This window comes from Otolemur garnettii, unplaced genomic scaffold (assembly GCF_000181295.1).
Source record: "Otolemur garnettii isolate 467f Iridium unplaced genomic scaffold, OtoGar3 scaffold00021, whole genome shotgun sequence".
Taxonomy (NCBI): Eukaryota; Metazoa; Chordata; class Mammalia; order Primates; family Galagidae; genus Otolemur; species Otolemur garnettii.
Genome location: NW_003852416.1, coordinates 165,955 through 177,618, shown reverse-complemented (window position 1 = coordinate 177,618; position 11,664 = coordinate 165,955). Strand labels below are relative to the sequence as shown.

Genomic DNA, 11,664 nt, shown 5'->3' with positions numbered 1-11,664 from the left:
GCCACAACGCCCGGCTATTTTTTGGTTGCTGCCGTCGTTGTTTGGCGGGTCCGGGCTGGATTTGAACCTGCCACCTTGGGTGTACATGGTAGCGCCTTAGCCACTTGAGCCACAGGCGCCGAGCCGCCAGGAGTCTTCCTTAATCGTACTATGGAACGCTCTTTTCCAAGTTTTAGCATTAAATCTACTACATGGTTAGTGCCTGCAGATGGCGAGTGTTTGGTGATTTACTGTGTAGACCCGGGGAGAAGGTAGAGTCCACACCCACATCTGCTGACACCCTCACCTGAGCTGCTCTACACCTGCCCGAGCTCACAGGCTGCTGTTGGATTTGGGTGCCCTTAAAGTCCTTCTCCCATTAGCTCTGTTGTGAGGACACCCTTTAACTTTTTTGAGTCACATGCAGGCTGGGGGAAAGGGGACATTTTTCATACCCAATGTCCTTTCTCTTCTGGTCCCCCGGGATCCCCCCTCCTAAGATCATGAGAATTGGTGTGTGACAGGCTCACTGTAGAATTTCTGTCATCGCAGAAGGACTTGGGCTAAACACAAGCTCTGGGCTCTCCTAATAGGGCGCAGGTCTCCGTTTGGGCTCTGAGACGTGTGTCCTCAGTGGTTTGCATTTGCTACCTTGCTGCTTTTGTGCACATACCCAGTTTGTATTTTGTTTTCCCAGCAGCTTAAGAATCTGGCATGAGGTCTGGGACCCACATGCACCCTTCCCCCTCCTCTTTCATTGTTTTCTCCTCTGTGGTGGAGGATGGGTGTTTGCCTCAGCTACTTCCAGGCACACTGCGAGGCTCCAAGGAGGTGCTGAGGTTGCCCAGAGGAAAGGGGATGGCACCTTCAGGATGACTGTGGCTGGTGCCACTTCAAAGGCAGATTCAGACAGCGTGTCTGTACCAGGAGCCTGGAGATGCTTTGATGTGGGCAGCTCGAGAAGCAGCCTGTGACAGCAGAGAGGGATGTTAGGCTAAGAATGAGTGGACCCTGCAGGGTTTCACACCCTCTGCAAGTCAAGGTTGCAGCATCCCTGTGTGTTTCCAGCGGAATCTGCAGTGGATCTCCCCAGACCCCACTGTGGAGTGAATGTCTAGACAGCTATGGAATTAAGTGCTCAATTACCAAGTAGGAATGTGGCCAGCAGAAGTATAGCTGCCAAGCAGACAGCCTGAGGTGGGGCTCTCGGCTGGAAATGAGCACCCCTTGGGTCTGAAATGAGCTGAAGGGCTTGGTGCTCCTGCATCTAGCCGACACCTGCAGGGACCTGTGGCCAAATGGCCCCCCAAAGGCAATTTGACCTCAGAGACAGCTGTAAATCTGGCCTGGGTGACATCTCTGCAACATGTCATTCTCTTGCAGAGATTTCTGGCCGTAATTAGAATTCCAGGTTAATATGTACTGGAAGTACAGGTCTGGGACCTGGGATGCCTCTTCTCTTGTCTAGCTGGGCTGCTCACTGGTTGTTAAGTATTCTGTCCATCTCTGAGCCTCAGTTTCCACATCCATAAAACAGGGGGAGGGAAATATACCCTAATTCCTAAGGTTGTCCTGAAAGTGTTTTACTTCTGGCAGCCAGAAGGCTCATTCCTTTTTCAGAAATCCAGGGTTTATTGCCACCCCCATATGTATCTACTTGCTTCATAACCTAGGAAATGTTTGAAGGAATAAAAATGTGAAGATGATGATTGGAGTTGTCCATCGGTGTAGGTTTAACTGGATGGCCACTTACGTGTCCATGTTTCATCCTCTGTGTTTGAAGGAGGATTGGTTCTTGAGGACACTTCTTGGGCTTGTGTCACTGGTGTCCACCTTGCCCAAGCCCTGAGTATGGTCACCTGAGCCAGGCTTGTTCAAAGGGTGCTCTGGGCCCTGTGGTGGGCAGCAGGCAATGTCCTTGAAGGCCGGGCCCTCCTTGGGAGTGTGGATGGCCGGCGTGCAGGCTCCCGGGTTTGGGGCCTCTCCCCTCTGTCCTCACAGCGAGTTTTTCCCAGTATCCTCTGCGTCTAAGCTCAGACTGTGGAAAGAAGAGCTGGATGGAGAGTTGCCTTTAGGACTTTCTGAGACACAGAGCCTGGGTCAGGCTCTCCTCCTAGGAGGCATAGGTGGGTAACAGTGATGTGAATGGGCTAAATGCAAATTAAAATCTCCATAGTGAAGCCAGGCCCATGGTGGTATGTGCCCAAGGTCCCAGCTGGTCAGGAAGCTGAGGTGGGAGGATTACTTGAGCCCAGAAATGCAAGTCCAGCCTGGGCAGCACAGTGAGATCCTGTCTTTGAGAAAACAACCAAGAAAGCTCTCCACAACCAGTCCTGCCTCATCATTTTCTGATGTGGCTTCCAGGTTGTGGCTGAGTGGAGGTGGGCTGGGCCCCCTCTCTTGGCTTTGAGCTGGACCTCCAGCCTTGCATCTCCCTTTCTTTGGGCAGCCAGGCTGCCCCAGCCCCATCAGCCTGTGCCCCAAAGGCCTCCGAGAAAGATACGTCTCTCTAGCCAGCCTGGTCCTGAAGAATGGCAGTGTCCCCAGTAGACGTCCCCCTGTGTGGCCGGGTGCACATAGGCAGTCCTGCTCCCGCCCCCTGCACACTGAGCACTGAGGTCATTCCTGGCAGGGGCTGCTGGCCCAGGCCCAGGGTAAACATGCTGTGCTCGCGTCTGTGCTGCTGGCTGCCAATGAGTTAGAGGTACATGGGGCCGTGGGGGGCTGCTCCCCCCCAGCAGCCCTGCCTGCTCCAGCCTCAGGGGACCCCAAGGGGAAAAGGTCACCGTCCAGACAGACCTGTGCTTCAGCTGGGTGATAGGAACTGGCTCCTGGGAGCATGGCTGGCATAGCTCTCCTCACTGGGTTTACACAGGCTTAAGTCTTGATGCCACTAGCCATCACTTAGATGAAGCTTCCATGAGCCAGGCATTATTCATAGAGCTGCCCAGATCTTAAGTCACTTCATTCTCATAGTAGACCAACAAGACAGGTGTATATTTTCCTGGTAAGAAAACTGAGGACTTGAGTGTTTATAAGCTCAGGCCCAGGTCTCAGTCGTGCAGCCTGGCCTGAGGTCTACACACTTGACCATAGACATGCTGTACTGGCCTAAAGGCCCAGCACCTTTGCTGATGGACAGGGGAAACCCCCTTGTGTGGTTCTCCCCAGAGTCTCAGCCCCAGTGACTCTGAAGCTGGCTTAATTTTGTTGTGAAGAGTTGTTTGGGACTCCCAACTTTTTTTGGCCCTTGGAGGATACTGGGCATCAGGGCTTCTCGGGCTGGGGAGCAGAGGTAGGTGAGGGGGATCGTTTTAGGAGAAGAGAGAGCCCACATCTTGGGTCTTGGTGTCTTAGGCCTTGGTGTCCCCACCTTCCGTCCTCACTCTTTGCCAGCATCGCCCTGCACGCAGGTGCCCACTGAACCAAGTCTGTGTGATTCCCAGGCCGCACAGCTCCCTGCTCTCCAGGGCTGAAGACAGGTGTGTGTATGATAGGGGGATGAGCTCAGCAGGTTGCACTGCATACGCCAAGGTGACTACTCATTCTGTCTTTCCTTGGGGCCCCAAACCCCAAACCCATTTTATCAACTCTGTCTCCTGGCCTTGAGGTTTCAGAGTGAGTCTGTGCCAACAGCTTCAAGATGTGATGAGACCTCCAAGTGGCTTCCAGTGACCTTCATATGGTTTCTTTAACTTGTGGCTTTGATGTTTGCTTGTGTTGTGTGGGAATGAGAATTGTGGATGTTAGTCCTGAGCTGCTTCCTCCGACCTGGTGTATCTGAATGAATGGCCTCTGTCACCGTCCCTGTCCCTGCTTGGCACTCCATGGGATCTGTGCCTTTATCCCTCGGGTTCAGTTAAACGCACTCAGCAGCGCCAGCCATTGTGCTTCCAGGGCAAGCTGCCGGTCCTGCTGCTGGGCCGCTCCTCGGAGCTGCGGCCAGGAGAGTTTGTTGTAGCCATCGGAAGCCCGTTTTCCCTTCAAAACACAGTCACCACCGGGATCGTCAGCACCACCCAGCGAGGCGGCAAAGAGCTTGGGCTCCGGAACTCAGACATGGATTACATCCAGACTGACGCCATCATCAATGTGAGCCTCTGTCCCTGCCACCACTGGGGATGGGGTGGGGTTTGGCCAGAGGACTGGAGTCAGCACAGGTGTTTATCCTCCAATTTCTTTGCAATCTGCATGAAGTAATGGAACTAGAGCAAACCATTTGCGTTCCAGTGCCAGCAGTGGAGCCCAAGTCGCACAGGGGTTGGGTGTGGAGATCGGAGCTGCGTGATGCTGGGGCAGGTGCACAACCAGCCTCGGCCCAGGGAGAAGCTGCTCAGGTGCTTCTGGAAGACCACACTGGGCCTCTGGGCTTCATTTACCATGTATGGCATTATTTTTTTCTTGAGAGAAAGAGTTACACTGCGTCGCCTTGGGCAGAGTGCAGTGTGGCGTCATAGCTCACAACAGCTTCAAACTCTTAGGCTCAACAATTCCTCTTACCACAGCCTCCCGAGTAGCTGGGACTATAAGCATCCACCACAATGCCCAGCTAATTTTTCTATTTTTAGTAGAGACGGGGTCTTGATCTTGCTCAGGCTAGTCTTAAATTCCTGAGCTCAAGGGATCCACCCACCTCAGCCTCCTAGCATGCTGGGATTACAGGTGCGAGCCACCATGCTCAGCTCCAAAACTTACTGCAGATTATTTAAGATCATTTTTATGCAGCAAATTTAGGTTGACAGTAATACATCTCAGGGAAGAACCACGGCCTGCAGTCTAGGCCCGCTCAGGAATCAGCCAGGTGGGGAAGTAGATCAGACCATGTTACAACACGAACATGTAACCTTCCCACTTCTGTTTAATTGCAGTATGGAAACTCAGGAGGCCCATTAGTAAACCTGGTAAGAACCTTTAATACCTGTGTATGTTATTTGTTCATTTTTATCTGTGTACATGCTGTCTTTTTAAAAAATGTTTTTGCTTTCTTTTCAAACACGAGCTTGCCAGAGCTAATTCTTTTAAAGTGCGCTCTGTGAATATACTGTGTCCTTGTAAATTATCCTACTGATCTTTTCTGGAAAGAATAAGGCATGCTGGAGTGGAAGATTGGAAATGTCATGCCAGGGGACAGACAGGCCTTTCAGAATTACAGGTAAAGTGAAGTTCAGGCCCACTGCAGGACTTAGCAAAGGCACAGGCCTTCAGGTTGAAGGTGTCACCATTGCTGGCTTGTCACAAGAATGGGTCTCATCCAAATTAGGTCTCTCCTAGGCTGCCAGGGGAGCTGACTGGGCTCATCTGAACTCCTTCCCTTGGCCAGGAACCCTCCCTGAAGGCCTGGCTGGAATGAGGAGGAGTTACCCACCCACAAAGATTTCATTTACTTCTGCGCTGAATACTTCAGCAAAAAAAATGAAGCCTTGGAATTTCAGACAGAGCCAGAGGGCAGCTCTGGGGTCATTTATAGACAATGACATCGAGGCCATCTTAGCAAGGCCCAGGATGCTGGTGCCTCTTAGATTGTCCCTCAGTGTCAGGGATCGAGATCTCAGAGCCCATGAGAAGTGTATGAGGCGAGATTTAGACTCTCCTGGCAGCTGTCCCTTCTCAGTGGAGAAAACGAGGCACAACTGTGCACCCCTGCTCCATGTGTGTGGTGGGGTTGCTGCCTGAATAGAAATGCACTTTTCTGGTAAAGAAGCATGTCATCTCCAGGCTCTACAGTTGTTTCTGCTTGACATCAGCAAAGTCATCTTCTGATCTTTAGAAATGGGAGAAGCACAAGGTATGGACAGCCTCCTGAAGGACCCACGGGTTTTGGAAATGCATTCCTTGTGAAAGGAGCAAATAAACTTTGAAACTGTGCTTTATGGCGAGGTGTCTGCTGTGTGCTGGCCTAGAGTGAGCGTCAGTTCCTCCGTGGCTGAACCTGGCATGCCCTGCCCGGTGCCCTGAAGCTGCTCACTGTCCTCCCCTGGGACGGTCTCCCTTCAGTCCTCTCTTGTTCTCTGAAATAGCTCAAAATCATTTTTCATATGAATTCTCTGCTCTATTTTGACACCCACCTGCCAGTAAACCTTCATGATTCAGTACGCTGTATCCTTCTTGCTTTTTAGGATGGTGACGTGATTGGTATTAACACTCTGAAAGTGACGGCTGGAATCTCCTTCGCAATCCCGTCTGATAAGATTAAAAAGTTCCTAACTGAGTCCCACGACCGACAGGCCAAAGGTAAAGCAAGGTGCACACGACCTCAGGGGCTCTGGAGGTTCTAGCTTGTGGCTCAGCTGCCTCTTGGACATCTGGGGAAGGGAAAATGGGCAGGCTCCTGAGCCAGGCAAGCTGTCCTCTATCAAGAAAGAAAAGAAGTGCATGTTATTAGGCCCCTGGTATTAGGACACAGATGTTTATCCCTTTTTCCGCTGCGATTTGGAAATTTCACACCCAGAATCCTAGGTGATGTCTGTATGATATTTCAATTAATTCTTCATTTATGTCATTTAAAGCCTTTGTCTTGTCAGGTAGGAATTATTAGGCCTATTTTGCTGGTAAGAAAGCTTGAGATCAGAGAGATCCTTCATTCTACAAATGTTTATCAACCCATCCACTGGCATAGCAGGGGCCCTTGCAGGAATGATGTTCATGTTCTGCTGGGGCAGGGGGACTGACAGTGAACAAAAGAGTAAGATAATATCGTGAGAGTAAATAAGTGCTCTCAAGAAAATGGAGCAGGGTGGCTGGCTATGGCCACTAGGGGGCAGCTAGTGGAGACAGAGTGGCCGGGAAGCATCTTCTAAGCTGAGGTCTGAGTGGGCAGTGGATTTGACATAGCCTAGCTGGGAGCATCAAGCCCTGGCCTCACACTGCAGCCCAGAGGATTGGGCCTCTAGCTCTGGTGTCCTCTGCATATCCGCTAACTGGGCTGACCTTCTGTGTCCTTTTGTCATACAGGAAAAGCCATTACCAAAAAGAAGTATATTGGTATCCGAATGATGTCACTCACGTCCAGGTAGGTAAATGAGATGTATGTCTGTGTCTTCCGTTTCAATAAACCTGAACTTTAGAAGGCGCTCAAGGGCATCCATGAAAGAGAAACCTTATGCTGCCTTAAGATGTCTCAGTTTCTACTTGAAATAATGCTGGAAAGAGCATTATTAGGGTTAGGGTTAGGGTGCTAGCCTTCTGTTTCTTTGTGCTGAGCTGATTTTCCTCATTTGCAGCAGGCCTTCCTGTCTAGAGCACTCCTCCCTTCTCTTTGAAGATAGGCCTGGCCTGAATAGTCACAAGGGGGTGGGTGGGTGGTTCACCCTGGCTCATGCCTGCCCTTCCCCACATGTTCTGTTGAAGCCCACATTTTGGGAGTGCCCCCAGAGCACCTGCCTTTCATTAGATCTGCAGCACGTGGGCTGTGCCTCTGGGAATGCCAGGTCAGGCCCAGCACCAGGGAATGAATGATCGATGGGCTTGTTTTCCCTGAGCTGGTGGAAGTTGGAGCCTGGGTTTGGCAGGCTGGTAACATCCTGGTGTTTTAACATGGATGAAAAACTCGGGCGTAATCTTACGAGTTCTGGTAATAGACTCAACTGGCATGGCTAAAACTGTCATAAAGAACAGACTATATAACAGTTTTACTAATGTGCCAGGTAGTATAATGAATGAATTATTAACTAATTGTGGAAATATTGCTCTATTTTGATACACATTATGAATGATGGCAGCTTTCTTAGCACTCCAGCAAATGGGGTGATTTGTCAAGACTGACATCAATACCTATTTACCTTTGGAATTAGGAGAGACAGGTGTAGGGTAAGACATTAGCCTTGAGTCTTGCTTCCTGGGTTCTCATCCTAGCTCTGGTATTTCCTGCCTTGTGACCTTGGAAACAACTTGACCTCTGAGTGCCTCAGTTTCCTTGTCATAGCAGTGCTGGCATCCTGGGTGTACAGCCAAGCTCGGATCAGTGAGTGCCAGGGAACACTAGCCCCCACTATCATATGCTTACTCTGTGTCAGGCACTGGGCCTTACTGAGATGACCTCATCCCATCCTTACAACAGCCTGTGTTGTAGAGTACTGTCACTACACAGGGGAGCAAATGAAGACAGAGCAAGGTTAAGTAACTGTCCAAGGTAACACCTGCTAGAAGGTAGCAGAGCTGGGGCTGCAAACCGGCTGCTGTTAATAAGTCAATTAATAATAATAATGATTGAAACACTTCCCTTGCTGTTCCCAGGTGAATCTTTGATCAGTTTTAAAGTAGAATCATTCAGGTGCAGGTGGCTCACATCTGTAATCCTAGCACTCTGGGAGGCCGAGGTGGGCAGATTGCTTGAGCTTAGGAGTTTGAGACCAGCCTGAGTAAGAGTGAGACCCCATCTCTACTTAAAAAAAAAAAAAAAAAGAAGGAAAAAAAAAGAAAAACTAGCTGGGCATGATGATTCATGCCTGTAGTCCTGTCTCCTTGGGAAACTGAGGCAAGAGGATCACTTGAGCCCAAGAGTTTGAGGTTTCTGTCAACTACAATGATGTCACGGTACTCTATCCAGGGGGACAGGGTGAGATTCTGTCTCAAAAAAATCAAAACTCCTGGGGGAATTTTATATTAGACTCAGGGACAAGAAGGAGCCTGGTGAGGGCTGAGTCTGGGGCGAGTCTGTTCCTTAGCTAATGGGGTGTATTTTCTCCTGAGCAGCAAAGCCAAAGAGCTGAAGGATCGGCACCGAGACTTCCCAGACGTGCTCTCAGGAGCGTATATCATCGAAGTCATTCCTGATACCCCAGCGGAAGCGTGAGTTACAGTCATTTTCCCTTTTCCAAATATTCTTGTGGTTCCTGGGGGCAGAGTGGAGGGAGCAAGGTTCTTTTTCTATGGCCTGAGATGATTGTATTGGTCCTTGGCAAACACAGTTGGACAGCTCAGAACTCATCCACAGCGGGGTCACTCCACTAGGACCACCCAGGTGGGAAGAGCAGGGGTGGATTTGTGATGATGCCTGGCTGGAGAAAGAGGTAAAGGAGCAGGGTCCCCAAGACCTCCAGAAGTGATCCTGTCCTGGGATTTGGGACTCACCTCCTCCTGGAATCTTCTTGGGTTGTGTCTATTACTGGTTAGGCTTTATCTGTCAATACCTCTGGAAAAATAACTCAGGTGCCATTAAGGAAATGTGAGAAGCAGCAGCTCCCCCAACCATCGTGTTTGTCACCTGTGTTGCCATCATATCCACAGAGAAATGCTAGACCAGGGGACGATATGTATGCCCTGGGTTGGGGTTGGGGGGCTGGATCTGGCCTGCTGCCTGGTTTTTTATGACCCGTGGGCTAAGAATGCTTTTTACATTTTAAAATGATTGAAAAAAAAAAAAACTCAAATAAGAATAGTGTTCTGTGATATGAAAATTATATGAAACTAAAATTTCAGTGTCCACTGAAATATTGTCTCTGGTGGCTTTTATACCACGACCTCAGAGTTGAGGAGCTCTGTCAGAACCCATAGCCTGAAATAGTTCCTGTCTGGCCCCTTAAATAGAAAAAAATTGCAGAGGCTTGTGCTGGAGCTTTGAGGACCGTAGCAGTGTAGTGTATTGTCCTATACAAGGGACAGTTACAGTGGCAACCCACCTGAAGGAAGTATTTCTGAGCATTCTACCCATCCCTGGAGGAATCCCTGTAGGAACTGCTCCTGATTTGTGACCCGTTACATGCCAGCTGGCCACAGTAATGCTACATGGTAGATGGTCCCTGGTGTATAGCCCCCTCTAGGCTCAGTCTGTCATAGGGCCACACAAGGGCTGGTAGGCATTTCTGCAGTGGATACTATTGATGACTTAGCCTAAAAAATCTTAAAAGGAAATGCAATCCACAGATGGTTTCCAGGGGTGAGGGACCTGTCACCTTCTATTTTAATAAAATCATTTTATTTGTATTAATGTGTTTTTGTTGATCTTTTATTTTAAAAACAAATTTAGGGTTTGTTCTGTAAAATTTGGGTTCAGTCAAAAGGGTGCACTTAAGGACCCAGAATTCCACTTTATTTATTTGTTTGTTTATTTATTAAGACAGAATCTCTTGTTGCCTTAGCTAGAGTGCAGTGGCATTGTAGCTCACAGCAACCTCAAACTCCTAGGGCCGAGTGATCCTTTTGCCTCAGCTTCCTGAGCGTCTGGGACTATAGGTGCCCACCACCATGCCTGGTTACTATTTTTATTTTTAGTAGTGATGGGGTCTTGCTCTTGCTCAAGATGGTCTCAGACCGCTGAGCTCAAGTGATCTTCCCACCTTGACCTCACAGAGTGCCAAGATAACAAGTATGAGCCACCGTAACTGACTCAGACGTTTAGGTTTTAAATTGTGTCTCTGTCCATGTAAAGTCAGAGCAGGAGGAGTGGAAATATGACCACTGTGTTTCCCTTTGTGTTGCAGTGGTGGTCTCAAGGAAAATGACGTCATAATCAGCATCAATGGACAGTCAGTAGTCTCCGCCAATGACGTCAGTGACGTCATTAAAAAGGAAAGCACCCTGAACATGGTTGTCCGCAGGGGCAACGAAGACATTATGATCACGGTGGTTCCTGAAGAAATCGACCCATAGGCAGAGGCATGAGCAGGACTCCATGTTTCCCTCAAAGACTCTCCAGTGGACGACGCATAAGGACTCTGGGCTGGTGGCATAGGACACCCAAGACTTCTGACCACCATTCTGCTTGTTCAGCGGAAGCTCCCTGGCCAAAAGAATCCTTCTCCATAGTTTTCAGGCAAAACAAATGTAATGTCGCAGATCCGCAGGCAGAAGCTCTGCCTTTCTGTATCCCATGTACGCAGTGTGCTTTTCTTGCCAGCTTGGGCTGTCCCTGCTTAGACAGTCAGCATTTGTCTCCTCCTCTAATTGAATCATCATCTTAGTCCAACTAATGCAGTTGACACAATGCATAGATGAGAGGAAGGCCTCGTGGGAGCCGGAATGGGGCTGGGTGTGTTTACGCTTTCCTCCAAGTCAGCACCCGGAGAGGCTGACGCGCGGCGGAGACCACGGGTGGGTGAACGCTGGCTTCCGAGGAGGCCAGAGTCACCTCTTTTAGGAATCTCTTCAGAATTGGAAGCACGATGACCTTGAGTTTGAGCTATTAAAATACTTCTTCATATATTTCTTCCTGGTGTGCTTCTTTTCCTTTCCCGCCAACAGCTGTTTGGCATCTTGAAATGATGACGTCAGGGGCTCCTCACTATACCACGTTGCCCATGTCGCATCTCAGGAGCTATCTCAAAATCATCTTATGGGATTCACTAGTGTGATGAATGACTGTGCTTGGCCACCCTGGCTTTATGGAATAGGATTTGAGAATAGGTGCATTTGCATCCAGAGCTTTTCAAACTAGGGAGAGTCTGTCAACCCCATCTATCATGCAACCAATCAACAGATTTTTCTGGGCCTATGCACTGTGCCAAGCATTGCTAAGTGTGTGGGCCAGTCAGAGAAGGACAGGTGCAGGCCCTCCCTCCCTGGAGCTTCAGTCGAGAGCCAGTCTCTTGTGGAAAGGGAGACTGTTTAGGAGATCAGGACACAATCCAAGAATGGGCCTGTTGTAAGTCCCCAGAATGCACGAGGCCACAGCTGATCTCAATTATCCTGGGTTCTGAAATGAGAACTAGGCCTCAAACCTTGGAGAGTTGAGAGCAGGTCTCCCATCTA

At 49.5% G+C, this 11,664-nt stretch overlaps 1 protein-coding gene across 1 annotated transcript in view; it reads left to right on the top strand.

Annotated features, from left to right (window-relative positions):
• HTRA1 (HtrA serine peptidase 1) overlaps window positions 1-11,112 on the top strand; it is a 53,909-nt gene extending 42,797 nt beyond the window's left edge. Inside the window, exons 4-9 of the mRNA XM_003787097.3 lie at window positions 3,877-4,071; window positions 4,848-4,880; window positions 6,096-6,210; window positions 6,931-6,988; window positions 8,671-8,766; window positions 10,398-11,112. Of these exons, the coding sequence (XP_003787145.3) occupies window positions 3,877-4,071; window positions 4,848-4,880; window positions 6,096-6,210; window positions 6,931-6,988; window positions 8,671-8,766; window positions 10,398-10,566 (666 nt within the window). The 3' untranslated portion in view covers window positions 10,567-11,112. The remainder of the gene's footprint in view (window positions 1-3,876; window positions 4,072-4,847; window positions 4,881-6,095; window positions 6,211-6,930; window positions 6,989-8,670; window positions 8,767-10,397) is intronic.
• The last annotated feature ends 552 nt before the right edge of the window (window positions 11,113-11,664 follow it).